This window comes from Nycticebus coucang, chromosome 6 (genome assembly GCF_027406575.1).
Source record: "Nycticebus coucang isolate mNycCou1 chromosome 6, mNycCou1.pri, whole genome shotgun sequence".
Classification (NCBI taxonomy): domain Eukaryota; kingdom Metazoa; phylum Chordata; class Mammalia; order Primates; family Lorisidae; genus Nycticebus; species Nycticebus coucang.
The window spans coordinates 46,527,349-46,554,183 of NC_069785.1; the positions used below are offsets into that span (position 1 = coordinate 46,527,349).

The 26,835-nt window shown below is 44.3% G+C and overlaps 1 protein-coding gene across 1 annotated transcript in view; it reads left to right on the forward strand.

Moving 5' to 3' along the window:
- Positions 1-9,078: 9,078 nt before the first annotated feature.
- Positions 9,079-26,835, forward strand: part of EIF3J (eukaryotic translation initiation factor 3 subunit J) — a 33,091-nt gene continuing 15,334 nt past the window's right edge. Inside the window, exons 1-4 of the mRNA XM_053596193.1 lie at positions 9,079-9,229; positions 9,315-9,418; positions 25,293-25,347; positions 26,064-26,155. Coding sequence (XP_053452168.1) covers positions 9,187-9,229; positions 9,315-9,418; positions 25,293-25,347; positions 26,064-26,155 — 294 coding nt within the window. The 5' untranslated portion in view covers positions 9,079-9,186. The remainder of the gene's footprint in view (positions 9,230-9,314; positions 9,419-25,292; positions 25,348-26,063; positions 26,156-26,835) is intronic.

The following is a 26,835-nucleotide window of genomic DNA, read 5'->3' on the forward strand; positions in this document are numbered from 1 at the left end:
TTACATTACAAACAGTAAAGTATTATGCAAATAACAGCAGAATGAGTTCTCTGAAGGACGGTATACAAGAGATGAGAATTATATACATAGGGTTTGGTAAAAAAGAAGGCGAACAGTAGGATCAAGGGATTGTATGTAATACCATAGAATTATGTTAGGAGATGTGAGCAGTGGGGGTGCATTTAAACATTCAAAAACTGGATAAATGATAATGGAGAGGTTATCCATGACTGTTGAAAATAAAATGAAAATTTTGAATGTTAAGAAGCAAGTGATGGGACAGTGCCTGTGGCTCGGTGAGTAGGGTGCCAGCCCCATATACCGAGGTGGTGGGTGCAAACCCGGCCCTGGCCAAACTGCAGCAAAAAAATAACTGGGGATTGTGGCAGGCGCCTGTAGTCCCACCTACTCGGGAGGCTGAGGCAAGAGAATCACTTAAGCCCAAGAGCTGAAGGTTGCTGTGAGCTGTGATGCTACAGCACTCTACTGATGGTGACAAAGTGAGACCCTATTTCTAAAAAAAAAAAAAAGAAGAAGAAGAAGAAGCAATTGATGAGGAAATTTAAGAGTGACTTGAATGGCCTAAGAAGTGAGGAGTCCTAGCCGGCTCACATAAAGGATTTGCTAAAGTTAGGAAAAATCCCCTTAGTAATAGATGAACCAAATGAACTAGCACGTTTAGTGGCTACTGTATAAGGGTTAATGTACTTGATGTATAACAAGTGGTTCTAAGTAGCCTTCATAATGACAGTAAAATGTCATTTAAAAAAAACACTGGGGCAGCGCTTGTGGCTCATAGGGGTAGGGCACTGGCCCCATATGCTGGAGGTGGTGGGTTCAAACCCAGCCCCAGCCAAAAACAAACAAAAAACAACAAACAAAAAAAAAAAACGGTTTTACTACATGTTATGCCAGAATCTGCCTCAAAAAAAAAAATTTTTTTTTTTTTCTCAGAAAATTTATTGAAGGGCCAAAGGTAGTGGCTCAAAGGAATAGGGCACTGGCCCCAAATACTGGAGGTGGTGGCTTCAAGCCCGGCCCCCGGCCAAATAAAACTACAAAAAAAAAAAAATTTTTTTTCTCAGAAAATTTATTCAAGGGCCAAAGCTAGGCTTGGTTGGGAGGGAAGATTTTAGCAGGGGAGTAAATGATTTGGTTTGTCTTAAAAAGGTCACTTTAGGGTGGCGCCTGTGGCTCAAAGGGGTAGGGCGCTAGCCCCATATGCCGGAGGTGGCGGGTTCAAACCCAGTCCCTGCCAACAACAGCAAAAAAAAAAAAAAAAAAAAAGGTCACTTTAGAAATAAGTAGGTGGGAGTATTCATGCAAAGTATTCCCTTTCTCCAAAACAACCAATGGTTAATGAATTGGGTGACAGCATCATAGTGGACAGTCCACCAAACCGTAGCGGTTAAGAGGTTGTTAACGTTCTAGGGAGCATATGGCTTATCTGGTTTAGCAAGAGTTTACTAACCATTTCAGACACTCCCTGAAGGCTGCCTGAAGGAGGTCATGCTTTTTCCACTGTCCAGGCAGGAATGAGAAGGTACTGTAGGATTTTATGATGCCTTATAAAGCATGGAAAAATGTATGGAAGTTAAATGGACACAGGGGGCGGCACCTGAGGCTCAAAGAGGTAGGGCGCTGGTCCCATATGCCAGAGGTGGCGGGTTCAAACCCAGCCCTGGCCAAAAAAAAAAAAAAAAAAACCACAAAAAAAAAATAATAAAAATAAATGGACACAGAACTGTCATTTTATATCTTCCAAGATTCTTGGGTAGTTTTTTGTTTTTTTTTTTTTAGAGACAAAGTCTCACTCTGTCACCCTCGGTAGAGTGCTGTGGTGTCACAGCTCACAGCAACCTCCAGCTCTTGGGCTTAGGCGATTCTCTTGCCTCAGCCTCTCAAGTAGCTGGGACTACAACGCCACAACGCCCAGCTATTTTTTTGTTATTGTTGCAGTTTGGCCGGGGCCGGGCCTGAACCCTCCACCCTCGGCATATGGGGCTGCCGCCCTACTCAGTGAGCCACACTCTGAAAAATTGGCGCCGCCAATTTTTGTTTTATTTTAAAATGAAAAAAAAAAAAATTCATTTAACTTTCTGTTTCAAATTATAGAAATTGAATCTTTAAAAACTATAATCCTGGACCGTGCCTGTGGCTCAAAGGTAGGGTGCTGGCCCCATATGCCAGAGGTGACGAGTTCAAACCAAGCCTGGCCAAAAACTGCAAAAAACAAAAAACAAAAGAAACACTACAGGCTCAGCGCCTGTGGCGCCTGTGGCAAGCAGTAAGGTGCCAGCCACATACACCTGAGCTGACCGGCTCAAATACAGCTCAGGCCCGCCAAACAACAATGACGGCTGCAATCAAAATATAGCCAGGCGTTGTGGCCGGCGCCTGTAATCCCAGCTACTTGGGAGGCAGAGGCAGGAGACTTGCTTAAGCCCAGGAGTTGGAGGTTGCTGTGAGCTGTGATGCTACAGCACTCTACCCAGGGCGACAGCTTGAAGCTCTGTTCCAAAACAACAACAACACTATAATCCTGGCTCTGCGCCTGTGGCTCAAGCAGCTAAGGTGCCAGCCACATACACCTGAGCTAGCGGGTTCAAATCCAGCCTGGACCTGCCAAACAACAACGACGGCTGCAAACAAAAAATAACCAGTGTAGCAGGCGCCTGTAGTCCCAGCTACTTGGGAGGCGGAGGCAGGAGAATCGGCTTGAGCCCAGGAGTTGGAGGTTGCTGTGAGTTGTGATGTCATGGCACTCTACCCAGGGCGACAGCTTGAGGCTCTGTCTCAAAAAAAAAAAAAATAAATAAAATAAATAAATAATAATCCTTTCCCAAGATATCATTGGGAAAAAATAATGACTTTTGAATTTTGTTGTTTTTTTTTCTTTCTTTTTTTTTTTTGTAGAGACAGAGTCTCACTGTACCGCCCTCGGGTAGAGTGCCGTGGCATCACACGGCTCACAGCAACCTCTAACTCTTGGGCTTACGCGATTCTCTTGCCTCAGCCTCCCGAGCAGCTGGGACTACAGGCGCCCGCCACAACGCCCGGCTGTTGTTTTTTTCTTAGAGACAGAGTCTCACTTTATCGCCCTCGGTAGAGTGCTATGGCATCTCAGCTCACAGCAACCTCCAATTCCAGGGTTTAGGCAATTCTCTTGCCTCAGCCTCCCAAGAAGCTGGGACTACAGGCACCTGCCACAACGCCCAGCTGTTTTTTGTTGCAGTTTGCCCGGGGCCGGGTTTGAACCCGCCATCCTCGGCATATGGGGCCGACACCCTACCCACTGAGCCACAGGAGCCGTCCCGACTTTTGAATTTTGTAATGGGAGTTTTTGACCTTGCCCTGTTTGCTCTTTAGCCCTAAGCTAGTTCATCTTCATGAGATGTTGAGTCTGGTGCTTAAGGTACTTTCCCTCACATAAACAGCATAAACAGCTCTGCTTTGTTTCTGCTGTTATTTACTCCTGTACCTTTAATAATGAAACTTTTTTTTTTATAGACAGAGTCTCACTTTATTGCCCTTGGTAGAGTGCTATGCCATCACAGCTCACAGCAACCTCCATCTCCTGGGCTTAGGCGATTATCTTGCCTCAGCCTTCCCAGTAGCTGAGACCACAGGTGCCCGCCACAACGCCCAGCTATTTTTGGTTGCAGTTTGGCCGGGGCCAGGTTTGAACCCACCACTCTCGGTATATGGGGTCGGTGCCCTACTCACTCAGCCACAGGTGCCACCCAATAATGAAACTTCTTGAGGATGGGCTTTTATGTTAATTTGTTCAATGTTTATAACCTATTCTCACCTCTAAAATGGGAATACTATTATTGTATCTGTGATTACAGAAGTCCCCTAGAGACGTAACATGTGAATCATAGGTTAGTTTTAAGGATTAAATAGAGTCTCTAGCATGTACTTCTAGACATCTGTTTCCCTACTACGACATTTAAAAAAGCAGTATGCACAATGTTGTGAACGAATTTTGAATTTCTGCCTCAAAAACTTATCAATGCTGCATACACATGGCTCACATATTTTCCCATAGCACCTTTCTTCAACCACCACACCCCACTTTCTTTTTTTTTTTTTTTTTGTAGACAAAAAAAGTGAGACAGAGTTTCACTTTATAGTCCTCAGTAGAGTGCTGTGGCATCACACAGCTCACAGCAACCTCCAACTCCTGGGCTTAAGCGATTCTCTTGCCTCAGCCTCCCAAGTAGCTGGGACTACAGGTGCCCGCCAACGCCTGGCTATTTTTTGGTTGCAGTTCAGCCGGGGCCGGGTTTGAACCCGCCACCCTCAGTATATGGGGCCTGCGCCCTACTGACTGAGCCACAGGTGCTGCCCCCATACCCCACTTTCAATTTTTTTTTTTTTTGAGACAGAGTCTCAAGCTATTGTCCTTGGTAGAGTGCCATGGCATCACAGCTCACAGCAACCTCAAACTCTCGGGTTTAAGTGATTCTCTTGCCTCAGCCTCCCAAGTAGCTGGGACCACAGGTGCCTGCCACAATGCCCAGCTATTTTTGGTTGCAGTTGTCATTGTTTAGCAGGCCCGGACCTGGCTTGAACCTGCCAGCCTCAGTGTATGTGGCCGGCATCCTACTCAGTGAGCCATGGGAGCCCTCTCAAGATTTCTTTTTCTGGGTGGTGCCTGTGGCTCAGTGGGTAAGACACCAGCCCCGTATACCTAAGAGTGGCGGGTTCAAACCCAGCCCCAGCCAAACTGTCAACCAAAAAATAGCCAGGTGTTGTGGCAGGCCCCTGTAGTCCCAGCTACTTGGGAGGCTGAGGCAAGAGAATTGCCTAAGCCCAAGGAGCTGGGGGTTGCTGTGAGCTGTGACACCACAGCACTCTACTGAGGGTTAATAGGTTAGTGAGACTCTGTCTCAAAAAAAAAAAAAACAAGATTTCTAAAAAAGATTTCTTTTTTTTTTTTTTAGAGACATAGAGTGTCACTTTATTGCCCTCAGTAGAGTGCTGTGGTCTCACAGCTCACAGCAACCTCCTACTCCTGAGCTTAGGTGATTCTCTTGCCTCAGCCTCCCAAGTAGCTAGGACTACAGGTACCTGCCAGAATGCCTAGCTATTTTTTTGTTGCAGTTTGGTTGGAGCTGGGTTCAAACCCGCCACCCTCAGTATATGGGGCCAGCGCCCTACCCACTGAGCCACAGGTGCTGCCCCCTCTCAAGATTTCTTAACTGCAATTAGCTAGCATGTATTTAAGATTTTTAGCTGAGGCCAAAATGGAACTTATAGGAAAGATACTGAATACCTTGTTGGTATTTAAGGAAAAGGTGGAAAACTGAACCTCAGGGAAGGCAGCAGGAAATAAGGTGGCTTGGGAAATCATCACTTCAGCATTAGTCTGTGGCCTTCCCTTCATGATGCTGTCCTAAGCCACCAACAACTTCCAGGCTCTAGGAGTCTGGAGTCCCAAATTCTAAAGTCCTGGGAAAGAATATCTTTCAGTTATCTATTAAATTCATTTTTATTTATTTTTTATTATTAAATCATAGCTATGTACATTAATGCGATCATGGGGCACCATACACTGGTTTTATAGACCATTTGACGTATTTTCATCACAGTGGTTAACATAGCCTTCCTGGCATTTTCTTAGTTATCGTGTTAAGACATTTATATTCTGGGCGGTGCCTGTGGCTCAGTTGGTAGGGGACTGGCCCCATATACCGAGGGTGGCGGGTTCAAACCTGACCCCAGCTGAACTGCAACCAAAAAATAGCTGGGCATTGTGGCGGGCGCCTGTAGTCCCAGCTACTCGGGAGGCTGAGGCAAGAGAATCACTTAAGCCCATGAGTTGGAGGTTGCTGTGAGCTGTGATGCCACAGCACTCTACTCAGGGTGACAGCTTAAGGCTCTGTCTCAAAAAAAAAAAGAAAAAAACAGTGATGAGAGAGAATAACTGGAGAGGTTTCTTGCTGGAGGGAGATCAGAGAAGGACTTTTGGCAAAGATAATATTTGAATTTTGATGTGAAGGACGGAAAGAAACTATTGTGCAAAGTGTGGAAAGAACACTGTAGGTAGAATAGTAAGTAAAAAAACCCTAAGCAGGAAAAAGCTTATTAGCCTTAGAGGGCAAGTAGCAATGAAGTTAATGAGAGTTAATGAGAATGGCAAGAAAGGGTTGGGGGAGGTAGGAGTCAGTCTATGAAGGGCTCACGAGCCCAGGGTAAGGAGTTAGGCCTTATTCTAAAAACAAGAAGCCATTAAAGGGATTACAATGGAAAGGAGTGGTGTCACAATCTGAAGTATTTTTTTTCTGAGACAGAGTCTACTCTGCCACCTTGGGTGGAGTGCAGTCATCACAGTTCACTGCAACCTCAAACTCCTGGGCTCAAGTGATCCTCCAGCCTCAGCCTCCCAGGTAGCTAGAAACATGTGAATGTGCCACATGCCTAGCTAATATTTCCCTTTTTAGTTGAGACGGGGTTTCACTCTTGCACAGGTTACACTACTGAGCTCAAGTAATCCTTTCAAAGGGTGGCACCTGTGGCTCAAAGAGCAGGGCACCGCCACTGAGGGTGGCGGGTTCAAGCCTGGCCCGGGCCAAAACTGCAAAAAAAAAAAAAATAAGGTAATCCTCTCACCTCAGCCTCCTAGGATTATGGGCTGAGGCACCATGCTGGGTCCTGATTTACATTTATTTTTTTTGTAGAGACAGTCTCACTGTACGGCCCTCGGGTAGAGTGCCATGATGTCACACGGCTCACAGCAACCTCTAACTCTCGGGCTTACGCAGTTCTCTTGCCTCAGCCTTCCGTGCAGCTGGGACTACAGGCGCCCGCCACAACGCCCGGCTATTTTTTTGTTGCAGTTTGGCCAGGGCTGGGTTTGAACCTGCCACCCTCGGCATATGGGGCCAGCACCCTACTCACTGAGCCACAGGCGCCGCCCCTGATTTACATTTTTAAACAAGCAAACTACCTGGTGTGTAGTAAAATAGATTGAAAATGGGAAAGAGTGGAAGGGTGAAGAACAACTGGGAGATTATTATAGTAGAACAGTCCGGAGACAGCCTGGGTTAATGTGATAGCAAGAGACTTGAGGGTGATTAAATGACTTCAAGATTAATATTGAAAGTAGAGCCACAGAATTTGGTGATGTATGAATTTAGGGAGTGGGAGGGAAGAAATCAAGAATACCTCTCAGGTTTTCCACTTGAGCAACTGAGAGGTGTCACTCAATCTCCAAAGGCCAGAGAAACAGAGTCAATAGGCTATATTTGAAGGTTGCTGTAAAGTATCCAGCCACACAGTATGAAAAATAGACCTGGATGGATATTTTCTGGACAGCAGGCTATTGGCTCACATGATTGTGGGAGCTGGTAAGAAGGAAATCTTCAAGGAATGCAAGCAGGATAGAGACCCAAGAAAGATTTGATACAGGAGGTGGAGGCAGAATTGCTTACCCTAAAGGTCTTGTCTTAATTTGGACTGACTGGATGAGGCCCATCCTCATTTTAGAGGGTAATCTACTCAAAGTCTACTGATTTAATTAATTATTCATTTTCATTTATTTATTTTTGAAACAGAGTCTCACTCTGTTGCTGATGGAGTGCTGTGGCATCATAGCTCACAGCAACCTCCAACTCCTGGGCTCAAGCAATTCACTTGCCTCAGCTTCCTGATTAGCTGGGACTCAGGCGTCCCCCACAATGCCTGGCTATTTTTTAGAGACGGGAATCTCGCTGTTGCTCTGGCTGGTCTTGAACCTATGACCTCAGGCGATCCACCTGCCTCAGCCTCCCAGAGGGCTAGGATTACAGGTGTGAGCATTTATAAAATGTTTATTTGTAGACTCTCTGAAAAGATACATATGAAACAGCACAATGGTTGCCGCTAGAGCGGCGTGTGTCTACGCTTTTGTTAACATGTACCAAGTGAAGAAAACAACAAAAACAAAAATCAAAATACATGAAAGGGTTCACCCCTTAAAATTCTGCTGAGGAGCCCAATGGCCCAAGGAGAAGTTTGCCCATTTTAAGCCCTTTATAATCAGTTTACCTGCTCAGTTTATCTCCAGTTACTCCAGTCAGTTAAGGTACCACAGGAATTCTTTCTACCGGAAATGCGCTTGAGCAAATTTCATTCCATCTCTTCAAACTCCAGTTAAGCCAGCTGCGTGCTTCAGAAAGCCTTTCCTGCATCCTCTGGCCCTCCGCCACCGTTCATGTTACCTTTTTACATTTAACCTCATAATGCTTCTTTTTGTCTCAGTCATCACACTGTGCACTCCGCCGCGACAGCTCCTCGATAGCTCTTCCCCTCACACACACTCACACTCTGTTGCTTACATGTGCATCTGTGCTATCTACTTGATTCAGGGCAAAGCCACAGCTATGCCTAGCACCAACTGAGAAGTTTCTAAATTGTCCTGCGAAAGAAAAAAATCAATATGCTGGCCTCAAGGGGCCCAGGGGAAGGATAAAGTTTCCAGGACTGGGGCTCTCTTCGATCTCTTTGCGACCGACTCGAGGCAAACGGGCCTCGAGCCGGCTAGGAAGGCTGCCAAGAACTCGGCCCTCTACGCTCTTTCCTCCCCCAGCGCCCAGAGCGCGCGGGCTTCGAGTGGTCCCCTCCCAGCTAGCACGCGCCTGCACCCTCCGAGAGTTCGGGGGGGGTCCATCCAAGCCCCCACGGGCGGGCGCGGTGTTCAGAGCCCTCTTAACGCAGCGTGGAGACGGGAGCGGGAGACTCCTCGGTATAAGCCAGCGGCCAAGAGCTCTGTGATCACAGAGACCGAGACCAGAGCTAGGGTGCACCCTCGGGTCGGAACCGGGATGGGGCTGGCAGGGGAGGGACGGCGAGGACTGAGGAGGGCCAAGCGCCAGACAAGGGTCCTCCCTACTAACTTCCCGGCACTTAAGTTTCCTACCCGGGGCCCAGCTGGGGAGGCAGTCTCCCCACCCCCAAGCTCTAGGAATATCCTACATCCTGGACACTCTGCCCAGCCAGCCGCGTGTCCACGCCCACTTCCCGCCCGCGCGCGTGGCTGCCGCAGCCGCCAGAAGGGGCGGGGCTTCAGGTCTGGCGCACATTCAGCCACGGTCCCAGCCTGCCCCGCGCCGGCCAACGAGAGCAAACCCAGTGACTCACCTCCGCCGCGACAGCTCCTCGATAGCTCTTCCCCTCACACACGCTCACACCCGGTTCGAGATGGCGGCGGCAGCAGCAGCGGCTGGGGACTCGGACTCTTGGGGTGAGGAGAGTTCCGGGGGCAGGGCCCGGGCGGGCGCCGGCCTCACGCCGAGTCAGGCACTAATCCGGCTCGCTCTCTCCCGTAGACGCGGACGCATTCTCGGTGGAAGATCCCGTGCGGAAAGTCGGGGGCGGCGGCACCGCCGGTGGGGACCGCTGGGAAGGCGAAGACGAGGACGAGGATGTCAAGGTGGGTGCGGGCCGGGGTGCCCGGCAGCGTGGGAGAGGGTTGGCGCTGTCCCGGGCAGGGTTGTCCTCCGGCAAGTGGACAGGCAGACTCTGGGCCCAGGGGCGTCGCCCGGGCCTGCGGTCCATGAGTCCAGGCGCGAGCGTAGGGCCTGGCAGTGCCTTTTTCCCCTCTGCTTGACGGCCATGTGGGCAGGAGACGGGCGGCATGGCCTCTTGAACTCCCTTCCTAAAGGTAATGCTTTGGGCCCCAGCCCTTAGAGGGTCCGCGCCCGGGCCTGGATCCCACCCGCCAACTGGCGGGGAGAGGTGACAGCAGCGGCCGGGCTGACCCACGTGCAAGCTTCTTGGTACAGAGCCTCTTGCTGGAATGAGACTAGAAAGTTGGGGATTGAGCCCCATGGTTCATCCCATATGGAAAGTCTCAAAACTCGCCTGCCTTTTGGAACTCGGGTTTACCCAGGGTTCAGTTATGACCCTGAAGGCCCATTTATGGAGTTCGAGCGGTTAGATGAGTAAAATATGTGGCTTAATTTCAACCTTTTCCCCACACCAGACAAAAATATTAAGGTGGAATAACTTTTAGTTCTCCCTTCCCCCATCCGGTGGTAAAAAGGATGAACTGAGCACTGAGGTAGCCCACTGTCAGTGGACAGAAGCGTCCATACAGTAACCTGGAAAATGGAGAGCTGACAGTTGATCATCTATGTATGAACACGACATCTAAGGAAATATTGGAGTTTGAGTGATTGTAGTAGATGACGGACCAAAGTTTGCTCTTCTCTATGCCGTAGGTTTGAACCATTTTTACCTTCCTCTTCTGTATTTGATGACTTTCTTGAGGGTTTAATCATACGGCTTTAGATGACGTTTACCTTTGCAGGGTATTTTTTTTTTTTTTTTTTTTTTTGCACTAGCTACAAAAGTCTTTAGGATGTTAAGACACTTAACAAAGTTCTCTAAAGCTTGTCATTTTTGTGCAGATAAAAGTTTTATGTGAAATGGAGAATGGTTTTTCATGGTTTTGATTGAATGTTTTACTCTCAATCACCTTTTACTTTTTTTATTTTTTATTTTTTTTGGTTGTAGTTGTCATTGTTGTTTGGCAGGCTGGGGCTGGGTTCAAACCTGCCAACTCTGTTGTATGTGGCTGGTGCCCTAGCTGCTGAGCTACAGGTGCTGAGCCACTCAACCACCTTTTAGTACAACTGACAACCCTATAAATTCTGCTTGGACTAAAAATTTTTTTTTTTTTTTTTTTTTTTGTAGAGACAGAGTCTCACTTTATGGCCCTCGGTAGAGTGCCATGGCATCACACAGCTCACAGCAACCTCCAACTCCTGGGCTTAAGCGATTCTCTTGCCTCAGCCTCCCGAGTAGCTGGAAGTACAGGCGCCCGCCACAATGCCCGCTATTTTTTTGTTGCAGTTCGGCTGGGGTCGGGTTTGAACCCGCCACCCTCGGTATATGGGGCCGGCGCCCTACTCACTGAGCCACAGGTGCTGCCCCATGGACTAAAAATTTTAAGCTAGGTAATCTCTATGAACTTAATAGTGCTATTGTTTGGGTTTGTCCATTTTCTCCTGAGTCTGATTAGGTGGATGTCCACTTTACCAAAAAAGCTAAGGTTCAGGAATGAACTGAGCTTTGCACACGTTGGAGTTAATATATGAGCAGTAATATTGTTGACTGAAAATACTTGAATGCCTCATTTCCATGTCATGTAAACATGAGAATGGATGGCATTGCCTGCCTCATTACAAGATAGTTACTTCCTACTTTGTAGCAGATTTGCAGTTTTGAGACTTGGGTTCAGATTTATCCTTTGACTTTTTTCCATGCATATAGGAAGTGGCAGTAAAGACATCTTATATGGAAATTAGGAATAAATTAACAAGTACTGACTCCACGCCTGTAGCTCAGGCGGCTAAGGTGCCAGCCACATACTCCAGAGCTGGCAGGTTCGAATCCAACCCCGGCCTGCCAAACAACAATGACAACTACAGCCAAAAAATAGCCAGGCATTGTGGCAGGCGCCTGTAGTCCCAGCTACTTGGGAGGCTGAGGCAAGAGAATTACTTGAGCCCAGGAATTGGAGGTTGCTGTGAGCTGTGATGCCACAGCACTCTGTCCAGGGTGACAGCTTGAGGTTCTGTCTCAAAAAACAAACAAACAAAAAACAAGTACAAGATTAAAGATAACCAGGAGCGAAGTCTTAGAAAATGTAGTTTGAATGGAGTAGTCTGTACTTTGTATCATGAAATAGCTGCCTGGGATCTAAGTGATGCCAACCCTGATGTAATTCTGAGCATTTGGATCTGATTTTGGAGATTTACAAGTTGTAAGGGATCATAAAGACCATCTTGCCCAGGCACTCAGTGCAGAATTTCCTTTATATAAATAACATATTTCTTTTTTTTTTTTTTTTTTTTTTCAGTTTTTGGCCAGGGCTGGGTTTGAATCCACCACTCTGGTATATGGGGCTGGTGCCCTACTCCTTGAGCCACAGGCACCACCCCTCTTTTTGTGTGTGTGTGTGTGTGTGTGTGTGGTTTTTGGCCGAGGCTGGGTTTGAACCCACCACCTCCAGCATATCGGACTGACGCCCTATCCCTTTGAGCCACAGGCGCCACCCAAAATATTTCTTGATTTACATAAATTTTGAAGTAGACCTTGGAGCTTTGAAGCTCAGCTTGTACATGATATTCCCTTTTTGAAATGTTGCTTTATTTCTGATGAGTTTCTCTCAAAGCCTCAAGATATGGTATCCATGGAGTAGTTTGATTCCTGGATTTGGAATTGGACTGGGTTTATATTCCTGCTTTGACATTTTCTACATTTGTAATCATAAGCAAATTATAATTTCCTAATCTGTAAATGATCATTATAGGACCTACATCACAGTTATTTTGCATTTTATTTATTTATTTTATTTATTTATTTTTTTTGAGGTTTTTGGCCGGGGCTGGGTTTGAACCCACCACCTCCGGCACATGGGACCGGCGCCCCACTCCTTGAGCCACAGGCGCCACCCCTATTTTGCATTTTAGATATGATACTATGTCAAACCCTAAGCAGGGCTGTCTAGCACTTGTTAAATATTTAGCAAATGTTAATTTTCTTCTGCTTTATGTCTCAATTTTTTTGGCTAATGGAGAATAAGTTTGGGTTATTTAGCTGTAGTATCTGGGCCTTATTTTGTGTCACCTTTTATAATTTCCTAAAACCAGAAGGAATAAGTTCCCGCCATGGTGTCTATTTACTGTGAATTTTGTGTTGTTTTTTTTTTTCTTTTGAAACAGAGTCTCAAGCTGTCGCCCCGGGTAGAGTGCTGTGACATCACAGCTCACAGCAACCTCCAACTCCTGGGCTCAAGCCATTCTCCTGCCTCTGCCTCTCAAGTAGCTGGGATTATAGGCGCCTGCCACAACGCCCAGCTATTTTGTGTTTTGAGTGGAATAATGATAGTTATCAAGAAATTTTTCTTGCTCAGAGGTAATCAATCTTGAGTTGAAATTTGTCACCCTGGATTATAGTGAATCATTGTCACTACATTCCTGAATTATAACATTTTAGTCTTTAATTTTATTTATTTATTTATTTATTTGAGACAGATCTCACTTTGTCTCCTTGGATAGAGTGCGGTGGCATCATATCTCACAGCAACTTCAAACACTTGGGCTCAAGCAATTCTGTTGCCTCAGCCTCCCAAGTACCTGGGATTATAGGCACCTATTATGATCTCCGGCTAGTTTTTTAGTAGAGGCCATGTCTCGCTCCTCCTCAAGCTCGTCTTAAACTCCTGAGCTCAAGCAATGTACTACCTTGGCCTCCCAGAGTGCTAGGATTACAGGCAAGAACCTCCATATCCAGCCTATATCACCATTTTGTTTATTTATTTATTTATTTGAGACAGAGCCTCAAGCTGTCGCCCTGGGTAGAGTGTTGTGGCATCACAGCTCACAGCAACCTCCAACTCCTGGGCTCAAGTGATTCTCCTGCCTCCGCCTCCCAAGTAGCTGGGACTACAGGCGCCTGCCACAATGCCTGGCTATTTTTTGGTTTCAGCCATCGTTGTTGTTTGGCAGGCCTGGGCTGGATTTGAACCTGCCAGCTCAGGTGTATGTGGCTGGCGCCTTAGCCGCTTGAGCCACAGGTGCCGAGCCTATATCACCATTTTTTTTTGTGGTTTTTGGCCAGGGCTAGGTTTGAACCCGCCACCTCCGGCATATGGGACCGGCGCCCTACTCCTTGAGCCACAGGCGCCGCCCCCTATATCACCATTTTAAAGGTGCTTAACCTTTAGGAATCTAGGTTTATGCCTGTAATCCTAGCACTCTGGGACACCAAAGCAGGTGGATTGCCTGAGCTCACAGGTTCGAGACCAGCCTGAACAAGAAGAAGACCCCACATCTAAAAATAGCCACGCATTATAGCGCTCACCTATTGTCCCAACTACATGGAAGGCTGAGGCAAGAGAATTACTTGAGCTCAAGAGTTTGAGGTTGCCGTGAGCTGTGACAGCACATCACTCTACTGAGGGTGACAAAGTGAGACTTTGTCTCCAAAAAAAAAAAAAAAATTACAGGTTTAGGGCCAGGCCCTGTGACTCACACCTACAATCTTAGTATGCTGGGAGACCAAGACAGGTGGATTGCCTGAGCTCAGGAGTTGGAGAATAGCCTCTAAAAGCCAAGCATTACGGTGGATGCCTGTAGTCCCAGCTGCTTGGTAGGCTGAAGCAAGAGGATCACTTGAGCCCAAGAGTTTGAGGTTGCTGTGAGCTATCGCATGAGAGCACTCTATTGAGGGCCACAAAGTGAGATTCTTTGTGGCCCTCAAATTTTTTAAACAGATTTCTGTTTTTAATAAAAAGAAGACAGGTTTATTCTGAACATACACAGAAGTAGAAATGTTTAATCCCATTACTAGTCTTATTCTGTCTGTATCCCCACTTTTTCTCCTCTAACCAGATTATTTTAAAGAAAATACCAATCATGTATCATTTCAGTATTCTAACAGTTTTATAAACTAACATGGTTTGAATTAGGAAGCATGTTTATTATTGAAAAATATTTCAATGTAAAAAAAAAAAAGAAAAATATTTCAGTGTATTTGTTGAAAGTAAATATGCCATTTGTTTAGTGCTCATGGTCTTGATCTTGCTGAGCCAGGAATTTAAAAGTAGAATTGATTGGGTGGCGCCTGTGGCTCAAAGGGGTAGAGCGCCGGTCCCATATGCCGAAGGTGGCGGGTTCAAACCCAGCCCCGGCCAAAAAAAAAAAAGTAGAATTGATTAGTAATTATTGTTTTGGTTTCCTTTGAGACAGTTTCACTTCATTGCCTAGGCTGAAGTGCTGTGGCAGCAGTGGCCCAGTTATAGTTCACTATGATCCTGCAAGTTCAACTTCTGGAGTCACTGGAATTTTAGGGACTAGCCACTGCCCCTGGCTGATAATCGTTCTGAATACAAGATAGGTAGGCATTGAGATGGAACTCAACTGAGTGCTGAACCATGGCAGTATGTGTATATTAAAAACTTAATGAATTATGCAAGGGTGACACGCAAATTCATGAAGTGTTCCTTATTTTTTAAAGAGTTCTGTTGTAGTTAAAAAAAAGAAAAAAGAAAGAAAAGAAAATTTAATGAGTTGAAGTAGAATTTACTAAGGCAGGTGCCTTGGCTTCCAGAGATAAGCATAGTCCTAAGATGCAGCAAGAGTATTTGGGTTTCTTTGAAAAATTAAACTTTGGCAGTGCCTGTGGCTCAGTGGGTAGGGCGCCAGCCCCATATACCGAGGGTGGCAGGTTCGAACCTGGCCCCAGCCAAACTGCAACCAAAAAATAGCTAGGCATTGTGGCGGGAGTGTATAGTCCCAGCTACTCAGGAGGCTGAGGCAAGAGAATCACCTAAGCCCAAGAGCTGGAGGTTGCTGTGAGCTGTGACACCATGGCTTTCTACCCAGGGCAACAAAGTGACACTCTGTCTCTAAAAAAAAAAAAAAAAAAGAAAGAAAAGGAAAAATAAACTTTGCTGAGGTCTAACCTAGCTGGAATCTCATAGCAGAGTTCTGAGGCCGTTCAGAGTACAACCACACAATTTATAGAGAATACCAGTAAAAGGCTTTTTTCTCTTTTTTTTTTTTTCTTTTTTTTGTAGAGACAGAGTCTCACTATACCGCCCTCAGGTAGAGTGCTGTGGCGTCACAGGGCTCACAGCAACCTCTAACTCTTGAGCTTACGCGATTCTCTTGCCTCAGCCTCCCGAGCAGCTGGGACTACAGGTGCCCGCCACAATGCCCGGCTATTTTTTTGTTGCAGTTTGGCGGGGACTGGGTTTGAACCCACCACCCTCGGCATATGGGGTCGGCGCCCTACTCACTGAGCCACAGGTGCCGCCCAAAAGGCTTTTTTCTACCAAGAGATTATTTAAAGAAAAAAGGGGAGAGAGTATGTGTTAGTTTCTGTTCTATTGGTATGGGGCAGAAGAGTTTTACTGCTCTTTTGTAGCTACTTCTATTTAATGATCTATAAATATATCTTGCTTAAGTTGGAAAGCATTTGCAGTCCTAAATGTGTTCTCGTTGCATGTGACATTCTGTAGTTGTATATTATAAAAATGACAGAACTAGGCAACTATTGGTCGCCTTGTTAGAAGTGAAAAGAGTTTAACATTTTTCTGTTTTGTTTTTAATACTTAGTTGTGTTCAATTAGGAAGCAGGCTTTAAACTTGAAAAGCAGCCATCTCTTTCAGAGAAAGGCTCAAATGATGTCGGATGTGTATCTTCAGTGCAAGAGTATAGATAAACAAGTTGTTTCTAAACAGCCTCTATTTTAAGGGACCTAGTCATTTTCTTTTTTTTTGGCCTCAGGGAGGCCTTATCCCCTTCTGTATTTATTAGTTTGCAGACCAAACCCCATGCTCCCCCCCTTGGTCAGTGCTAACTCTAGAATAAATATCATGGTCCTTCTTGGTCCGTGCCTTGCTGGTGGGGAGCTAGCCATTTTCAGAGAACAGCTTGGATAATTCTTTGGAGATAAACTGGATATTATAGTTGGAAGGTTTATTGACTACCAGAAATAATTGGGTAAGGGATTTAATGGAATGTTGATAGGCAGTCTCTTGAATCAAATAACCATTTGGGGGCTCTTTGGAGTTACAGACTTGTTTACGATTTTAAGTTAATTTTGGGTGTTTCTCTAGGAGTTCTTTCTGTATTTTATCTGAATTTGTTGCCAGCTTTTTTTTTTTTCTTTTTTGAGAGAGAGTCTTACTTTGTCACCTGGGCCTCAGCCTAGCTCATAGCAACCTCAAACTCTTGAGGCTAAAGCCATCCTTCTGCCTTAGCCTCCCAAATAGCTGGGAATACAGGTGCGTGCCACCACACCAGGCTTGGCTAATTTTTTTATTTTTTATTTTATTTTATTTATTTATTAAGAGTGCCATGGCGTCATAACTCACAGCAACCTCAAACACTTGGGCTGAAGTGATTCTCTTGCCTCAGCCTCCTCAGTAGCTGGGACTGCAGGAGCCTGCCACAATGCCTGACTATTTTTAGAGATGAGGTCTTGCTCTGGTTTAGGCTGGTCTTGAACTTGTGAGCTCAGGCAGGCCACCCACCTCAGCCTCCCAAGTGTTAGGATTATAGGCCTGAGCCAATTTTTTAAATTTTTATTTATTTATTTATTTTTTTGAGACAGTCTCATTATGTTGCCCTCAGTAGAATGCCATGGCGTCACAGCTCACAGCAACCTCCAACTCTTGGGCTTAAGTGATTCTCTTGGCTTAGCCTCCCAATTAGCTGGGACTATAAGCACCCGCCAGAATGCCCAGATGTTTTTTGTTGCAATTGTCATTGTTGTGTAGCTGGCACACGCCGATTTCGAACTGTTAGCCTAGGTGTATGTGGCTGGCGCCGTAACCACTGCTCCAGGTGCTGAGCCAATATTTTATTTTTATTTTTATTTTTTCGAGACAGAGCCTCAAGTTGTTGCCCTGGGTAGAGTGCTGTGGCATCACAGCTCATAGCAACCTCCAACTCCTGGGCTTAAGTGATTCTCTTGCCTCAGCCTCCCAAGTAGCTGGGACTATAGGTGCCTGCCATAATGCCCGGCTATTTTTTTGATTGTAGTTGTCATTATTGGCAGGCCCTGGCTGTATTCAAACCTGCCAGCTCTGGTGTATGTGGCTGGTGCCTTAGCTGCTTGAGCTACAGGCCCTGAGCCAATTTTTTGATTTTTTTTTTGGCCGGGGCGGGTTTGAACCCGCCACCTCTGGTGTATGCCAGCGCCCTACTCCTTGAGCCACAGGCGCTGCCCCAATTCTTTGATTTTTAAAAGAGACCTGGTCTCCGACTTTGCTGAGGCTGATCTTAAACTCCTGACTTCTAGTGATCTTCTCCCTTTGGCCTCCCAAAGTGTTAGGATCATAGGTGTGAGCCACCACACCCAGCCTTTTGCCAGCATTTATAAAGTCCTAGTGTTTACAGAAAATTGGGCAGATTTTTCTGAAGGGATGTGGCAAACATTCTACCTTATGTTTACTTTTCAGGTACCTGCTAAATTTGTAACTAAGGAAACAAAAACTACCTGGCCTTCTGCTTTTGTAATCTCTTTGGAGGTGTGACCAATGTTTTTTTTTTTTTTTTTTTTTTCTGACATTACTATACTCCTTTCTTTAGGCACTGAGTCCTAGTTCAGTAGTAACTTCAGGGCAGACTTGGTGCAAGCACTTTGGGGGGAGAGTGACAGGCAAGGCTTGCTTTTTATAGTCCTTTTATGAACTGGGGAGCAGATATCATAGCTCTTTCCAGGACTTGATAGGAACCCCTCTTTTTGCTACTAAATCTATTCTGTGATGGATTGAGGAATTTCTAGGTAGCCTCATTATGTCTGCATTGATTGGTGTCTAGGATAAAGTTTATGCTTTGAATAGGAAACCAAAGACAGACAAGGATAGAGCTGGGATGTAAGTTATTGAGTTAATATGACTAAAATACTATATTGAGGGAGCAATGGGGTGGGGTAGGGTGCTGTTTTTACTGGGAAAGGTAACTGTGAGGGGCATCAATATTGAACAAAAGTGCTCCTCTGTTATATTTTTTTTCTTTTTGTTAGAGATAATTGGAATGGAGCTGCCTATTTTCAGTCATACTTCTCCATTCTTAAGCTCTTAGTACCAGAGGCTTGTGGCCCAGTTTCTTAAAATTAGCAGAAAACCACTACAGACAATTTGAGGTTTGAGGATAGGTAACTGATGTAACTGTAGCTGAGCATATTTCCTTAGGTGGAGCCAAAAACCATTCTCTCTGATGAGCTTCCCCAGAATCCCAGGGGAGTTCATTTCAGAACTAATCGGAAAGTATTAACTTTGTAATTTTGTTGAGGAGGGACTTAGTTCCCAGATAGTTATTTTATATTTCAGGACTCAGCAAAGAAGTCATTTTTACTAAGGAACTTAAAAAACAGAAATTTTTTTTTAAGGATGTGAGCTGCTGTGTTGCAGTGAATTAAACTGTGACCTTGTAAACAAGTGTTTAAGACTTTTTTTGAGACAAAGTCTCACTTTGTCACCCTTGGTAGGGTGCCATGGCATTATAGCTCACAGCAACCTCAAACTCTTGGGCTTAAGCGATTCTCTTGCTTCAGCCTCCCATGTAGCTGGGACTACAGGTGCCCGCCACAACACTGGCTATTTTTTTTTTTTTTTTGCAGTTTTTGGCCGGGGCTGGGTTTGAACCTGCCACCCCTAGTATATGGGGCCGGCGCCCTACTCCTTGAGCCACAGGTACCACCACTAAAACTGGCTATTTTTAGGGACAAGGTCTCCTGGCTCAGGCTGCTCTCAAACCCGTGAGCTCAGGCAATCCACCTGCCTCGGCCTCCCAGAGTGCTAGGATTATAGGTGTGAGCCACCGCACCCCAGAAAACATGCTTTTAAAGACCTCTTTTATAACTGTGTTTAAAGTCTTACAAGGATGTTTAAAGGATGAATCCTAATATCCAGGAGTAAGACTACAGAAAAAAAAGAAAAGTCTTAGCATGTTCCTTCAAAAATGTATTCTGAGTTGCTTTATTACAGTTACTTAAACTTTACTAAACTGTGTACTTTGTTAAGCAAGTATTAAAACATAATTATTTTTTATTTTTTTGCAGATTTTGGCCGGGGATGGGTTTGAACCCACCACCTCTGGCATATGGGGCTGGCACCCTACTCCATTGAGCCACAGGCGCCACCCCAACATGGTATTTTTTGAAGTCATCGTTTGACACAATAATTGTACATATTTGCAGGATAAGGTGTTATGTTTCAATGCATGTATACATTGTATAATGATCAAGTCAGGGTAATTACCACATGCATCATTTTAAACATTTACCATTTCTTTGTCCTGGTAACTTTCAAAATTTTCTCTTCTAGCTATTTTAAACTCTATATTACGTTGTTACTAGTTGTAGTCACCTTACTCTGTAATAGAACACCAGAACTTATTCTTACTCTCTAACTGTAACTTTAAAGCAACCTTGATCCATTCAGAACAGTTCTCTTTGTCTTTCACTGATTGTGGGATGGTTGTGTCTAGGTCTGGATTTTCTTACTTGTGAAATGGGGATAACACTACCCTACTTAATAAGACTGTTGTGAGGATTTACCTTGTTACTACACATAAAGTTATTTGCATAGTGCCTGATGCAAGGTATGCACTCAGTAAATTCTGTTATTATCACTATTATTAGAGGGTGTTAAATATGCACCCTTGGGTAGCAAGCAAATGGTCCTTCCATCAGAAGTATTGCCTAAGTAGCCTATCACGTATAAACCCAGCTTTGATATGTTCTGTGATGATTAGAACAACAAAAATACCTGGTAGTTAATCCTTATTCTTAGCTTTCTGGTTCCTTTTATACTGTGATGTGTTCATGTAAGCACTTAAGCAGACCAACAAGGTAATACAAACATTTGACCTTTAATTTCTTTCTTTCTTTTTTTTTTTTGGCAGTTATTTTTTTTTGCTGGGGCCAGGTTTGAACCCCGCACCTCCTGTATATGGGGTCGGTGCCCTACTCCTTTGAGCCACAGGCGCCGCCCTTGACCTCTAATTTCTATTTGTAGTGTCTTAGTTATCTAAGTAATAACTAGCTGGTTTGCTTTTCATTTATTAAAATTGTGAAATGTGGGTTTAAATTGTCAAGACAGAGTAACTATCTAAAGTTCCTCCCTCTCTGCTTGCAGACCCTATGGCAGCCTTACTCAGGATGTTGGATTTTTAATTTCTTTGGTAGACTTGCTGATTTTTATTAGAGTCAATGCTTGGTTAGTTTATATACCTAGACTGATTTAGATTTATAATCTGTCTTTGTTATGAAACCAAAAGCGTGGTGCCTTAGTTCTGACACATTAGTCAGCCTTTGCTTCTCAGTAGCATTAGGGCCTCCTGCTGTGTGACTGTTGTCCTGTGGCTCACCTTCAAATGGCATGTCTCAGTATACCTGATGGTTGCTGAGACTGTGGCTAGGCTACCCTGTATTTAAATACAGGGCTGTGTCTTTTCCTATTAAACTTGAGCATTCTAAATTCTGTGGAGCATCTAGAAAATTGTCTGATGATCGGTTTATATTTAGTTCACTGATTAAATTAGACATAGACAAGACAGTATAGGTCTAAAAGTACCTTGTCCAAGTTAGTCAGATCCATGAAAGTGTTGATCAGCTCTTGGCTCCTCTTTAATAGTGGGCTTAAGTATTATATAGATTTAATTCATTAATCAAGGTTGTGTTGTATGGGATATTCCTTGAAGTAAATGATCTACTGGCAAGAGTGTGTGGGATGCTTTTATCATTTGGGAAAGTAAGAAATATAAAGTTTTCTCAAATTTTAATTTTTTTTTTTTTTTTGTAGAGACAGAGTCTCACTGTACCGCCCTCCGGTAGAGTGCCGTCGCCTCACACGGCTCACAGCAACCTCTAACTCCTGGGCTTACGCGATTCTCTTGCCTCAGCCTCCCGAGCAGCTGGGACTACAGGCGCCCGCCACAATGCCCGGCTAGTTTTTGGTTGCAGTTTGGCCGGGGCTGGGTTTGAACCTGCCACCCTCGGCATATGGGGCCGGCGCCCTACTCACTGAGCCACAGGTGCCGCCCCAAATTTTAATTTTTATTATTTATTTAATTTCAAATTAATATGAGGGTACAAATTTTAGGTTACATTGTTTCAGTTCTAAGATAAAGTTCAAGTTGTAGTTGAGCTCTTCACCCATGGTACGTGCTGAACATCCTTACATTGTGCACATTAGTTGAGATCCCACCAGTAAACAACAGTGAATCACTTTAAGAGAAGCTATTAATTTTGACTTGGTTGTCTGACATAGCTTTTTATGGAGTTTGCTAAGTGGATGCATGCAAGGCCAGGAAAACGCTAAAAAACCTGAAAACTTGCAAGTGGGGTCTATAATTAAAGTACCATTCTGATGTATGAAGAGACAGTAAACCAGTGAGATAGGATAGAAAGCTCAGAGGTAAACCAAGTACATATGAAAATTTAGTTATGTGATAAAACATGGGGTATTTTAATCTGTTCTGTGCTGCTGTAACAGAATATAATAGACTATGTAATTTATAAACAAAAGATTTATTTCTCATGGTTTTGGAGCCTAGCAAGTTCATTATCAAAGCATTGGTATCTGGTGAGGGCCTTGTTGGTAGATTATCCCATAGTGGAAGGTGGAAGGGCAAAAGAGCATGAGGTTGGGAGGATCAGAACTTATTCTTCTCTCAGGACCCAGTTCTGCTATAATGAACCAACCCCTGTGATAATGACATTAATCCATTCATGAGGGCAGAGCCTTAATGACCTAATCATCACCTTTAAAGGGCCTATCTTTTAACAATGTTGCATTGAGGATTAAGTTTTCAACACTTGAACTTTGGAGGACACATTCAAACCATATAGCACAGGGCAAAGATGGACTATTGTTTATTTGTTTTGAGACAGAGTCTCCTTCTGTGTCTTGGGTAAAGTGCTGTGGAGTACTAGCTCACAGCAGCCTCAAACTCTTTTTTTTTGTTTTTCAGTTTTTGGCCAGGGCTGGGTTTGAACCCGCCACCTCCAGCATATGGGGCTGGCACCCTACTCCGTTGAGCCACAGGTGCCGCCCCAGCCTCAAACTCTTGGGCTCAATCCACTTGCTTCAGCCTCCTGAGTAGCTGGGACAATAGGTGCCCTTCACAATGCCAGGCAACTTTTTCTGTTTTTTAGTAGAGACAGTGTCTCGCTTTTACTTAGGATGGTCTTGAACTCCTATGCTCAGGATATCCACCCACGTTGGCCTCCCAGAGTGCTAGGATTACAGGTGTGAGCCATTGTGCATGGCCAGTTAAGATGGACTTCAATAAATGATGCTGTGACAACTGCCTAGACGTTTGGAAAAAAATAAAAGTAGAGCCATGCTTCCCCCCATACACAAGAAAATGCTCCAAATAGGTCAGAGATCTAAATGAAAAAACAATGAAATTCTGGGCGGCACCTGTGGCTCAGTCGATAAGGTGCTGGCCCCATATACCGAGGGTGGCGGGTTCAAACCCGGCCCCGGCCGAACTGCAACAAAAAAATAGCCGGGTGTTGTGGCGGGCACCTGTAGTCCAGCTACTTGGGAGGCTGAGGCAAGAGAATCGCTTAAGCCCAAGAGTTGGAGGTTGCTGTGAACTATGTGAGGCCATGGCACTCTACCTAGGGCCATAAAGTGAAACTCTGTCTCTACAAAAAAAAAAAAAAAAATGAAATTCTACACATTCTAGAAGAAAATGTGGGTGGATTCTTTGGTATAAGAAACAACTTTCTGGCTTGGTGCCTGTAGCTCAGCGGCTAGGTCACCAGCCTCATACACTGGAGCTGCAGGTTTGAACCCAGCCCGAGCCTGCCAAACAACAATTACAACCAAAATATAGCTGGGTGTTGTAGCAGGCACCTGCAGTCCCAGCTCCTTGGGAAGCTGAGGCAAGAGAATTGCTTGAGCCCAAGCGTTTGAGGTTGCCGTGAGCTGTGACGCTACAGCACTCTACTGAGGGTGACATAATAAGATTCTGTCTTAAAAAAAAAAAAAAGAACTTTCTAACTGACTTAAAATCTAGAGGCAATGAAAGAATAGTTTGATCAATTGTACTGATAATTAATTGTACTGCATTAATTGGGAGGATGCATAGCACTTCATGGGCAAAAATTAGAGGCATTTGCATTGAGAGGAACAAAAAAAGGATGCCTGTTATCTCTGTTGTTTTTCAATATTGTACTAGAGGTTTAGACTGTGCAGTTAGACAAAGGAAATTGTGGAGCATAAGAATTGGAAAGAGGGGCGGCGCCTGTGGCTCAGTCGATAAGGCGCCGGCCCCATATACCGAGGGTGGAGGGTTCAAACCCGGCCCCTGCGAACTGCAACCAAAAAAATAGCCAGGTGTTGTGGCGGGCGCCTCTAGTCCCAGCTACTCGGGAGGCTGAGGCAAGAGAATCGCTTAAGCCCAGGAGTTGGAGGTTGCTGTGAGCTGTGTGATGCCACGGCACTCTACCCATAAAGTGCCATAAAGTGAGACTCTGTCTCTACAAAAAAAAAAAAAAAGAATTGGAAAGAGGCTTGGCGCCTGTGACTCAAGCAGCTAAGGCACCAGCCACATACACCTTAGCTGGCGGGTTCGAATCCAGCCTGGGCCTGCCAAACAATAATGGCTGCAACCAAAAAATACCTGGGCAATGTGGCGGGTGCCTGTAGTCTCAGCCCAGGAGCTGGAGGTTGCTGTGAGCTGTGATGCCACAGCACTCTACCCAGGGCAACAGCTTGAGGCTCTGTCTCAAAAAAAAAAAAGAATTGGAAAGAAGTAAAGATGTTATGGTAGTATACCAGGAAAGCCCTAGAGAGTCAATGATAAATTTAACTTAAGTGATAATATGAATTCACTAAGGTAGAATTTTATATGTTATAAAATTAACATATAAAAGCCAGTAGCTTTTCTGTACACAAATAGTAGCCAGTTAGAAGACATAATAGGAAAAAAAACTATAATGGCAAAATAGAAGATGAAATATTTAGGAATAAACTTTAAAAAAATTTTAAAACCTCCGGGCGGCGCCTGTGGCTCAGTGAGTAGGGCGCTGGCCCCATATACCGAGGGTGGTGGATTCAAACCCAGCCCCGGCCAAACTGCAACAACAAAATAGCCGGGCGTTGTGGCGGGCGCCTGTAGTCCCAGCTACTAGGGAGGCTGAGGCAAGAGAATCATGTAAGCCCAAGAGCTGGAGGTTGCTGTGAGCCATGTGACGCCATGGCACTCTACCGAGGGCGGTAAAGTGAGACTCTGTCTCCACCAAAAAAAAAAAAATTTTTAAAACCTCCAAGGGAATCTTTGAAACACTCCTGAAAGATACAAAAGTAGACTTGAACAATGCAAAGATAACCCATGTTCTTGGTTAGGGGAGCTTAGCATTATAAAGATGTTAGTTTTTCCTGCATAAATTTATAAATATAATGTGGTACCAAAAGAATATCAAAAAGCTTGTATCTGGGCGACGCCTGTGGCTCAGAGGGTAGGGTGCCGGCCCCATATATACTGAGGTTCGAACCTAGCCTCAGTCAAACTGCAACAAAAGATAGCCGGGCATTGTTGTGGGCACCTATAGTCCTAGCTGCTTGGGAGGCTGAGGCAAGAGAATCGCCGAAGCTCAGGAGTTGGAGGTTGCTGTGAGCTGTGACGTCACAGCACTCTACTGAGGGCATCAGGGTGAAACTCTGTCTCAGAAAAAAAAAGTTTCTATGAAGTCAGATAAGTTGATGATAAGGTTTACATGGAAAAGCAAACATATATGTTTATTAATGGAGGTCTTTTTTCTTTAGGATAACTGGGATGATGATGACGATGAAAAAAAAGAGGAAGCAGAAGTAAAACCAGGTGAGCCACTGGGGCCTCCTCCGTTTTGAGTTTTATGTCTTGGTGAGCATTTGGTACTTAATGTTAAGTACCAGGTACAAGACAAATGTTAAGACAAATGACAAGATGCTCACAAAGTTGAAAATTTTGTTATTTAGAAACCTGAAGCTAGCCGGGCGTTGTGGCGGGCGCCTGTAGTCCCAGCTACTCGGGAGGCTGAGGCAAGAGAATTGCTTAAGCCCAGGAGTTGGAGGTTGCTGTGAGCTGTGTGAGACCATGGCACTCTACCGAGGGCCATAAAGTGAGACTCTGTCTCTACAAAAAAAAAAAAAAAAAGAAACCTGAAGCATCCTTTCATTCCCATTTTTTCTTCTGTGTGTCTTTGCCTTAAAACCTATGTGAAAACATAATTAGATTTGATGCCTGCTGTATTTCTGTGTGAGTGCTTGGTATTGTTAGGAGAGGAGGGTAGGGGGTGTGGCTTTGTGATTGAATGATATAAGTCCTGCCTAAAGCATGATAGGAAAATATGAAGGGAGATATTTGGATCTTAAGGGTCAGATTAGAGAGGAAAAGGAGGAGTTCCAGAATTTCCCCATTATTTGTGAGGAAATCAGCATTTGAAACTGAAGCTGGGAAAAGTTTGGTTTCTTTTAAGTATATGAATATCATGTCTGTCTCATCCATAAACTGGTAAGTATTCAATACAACTAAATAAAACATTTCTTTATTTTCAGAAGTAAAAATTTCAGAAAAGAAAAAAATAGCAGAGAAGATAAAGGAGAAAGAACGGCAACAGAAGAAAAGGCAAGAAGAAATTAAAAAGAGGGTAAGTACTATTCATTTTCTAAAATACAGAATTTAACCTAGTGGTACAGTGTCTCAGCAGGATACACGTAATTACCTAACGATTTGGAAGGCTCTGTAAGGACTGTAAATGGATACTACAACATAGGTGAAATTCAAAACAAATTGAGTTGTGGTTTTTTCAAAAAAAGAACATGAAGCTTTATGTATTAGATAGAATGCATTTTAACTTTTCACAAACATTTAGGAATAATGACTTTGCAGTGACTATAGTCAGTGATTTTTGCCAGTGCCTGCAGTTCTTTCTAGATTTCATGATTAGTCTTTATCTATGGTGTACATATTGAGTGAAATAACAAAAAGTATTTGTTTCTTTACCATGTATTGCATAAATGTTTTTATTCTTGATTATTTGGAGTAAGATCAGGAATATTATATTTATTTATTTTCAACATATAAAAGTAAAGAAAATAGCTAATGAATAATACATATCACTTGAATTTGTTAATGTTTTGCCTTATTTGCTTCAGCCTTTTTTTTTTTTTTCTTTTGAAACAGTGTCAGTTGTCCCAGGCTAACATGCTATGGAGTCAGCCTACTTCACAGTAACTTCAAACTCCTGGATTCCCAAGTGGCAGCTGGCTAATTTTTTTTTTTTTTTTTTTCTATTTTTAGTAGAGACAGGGTCTCCCTCTTGCTGAG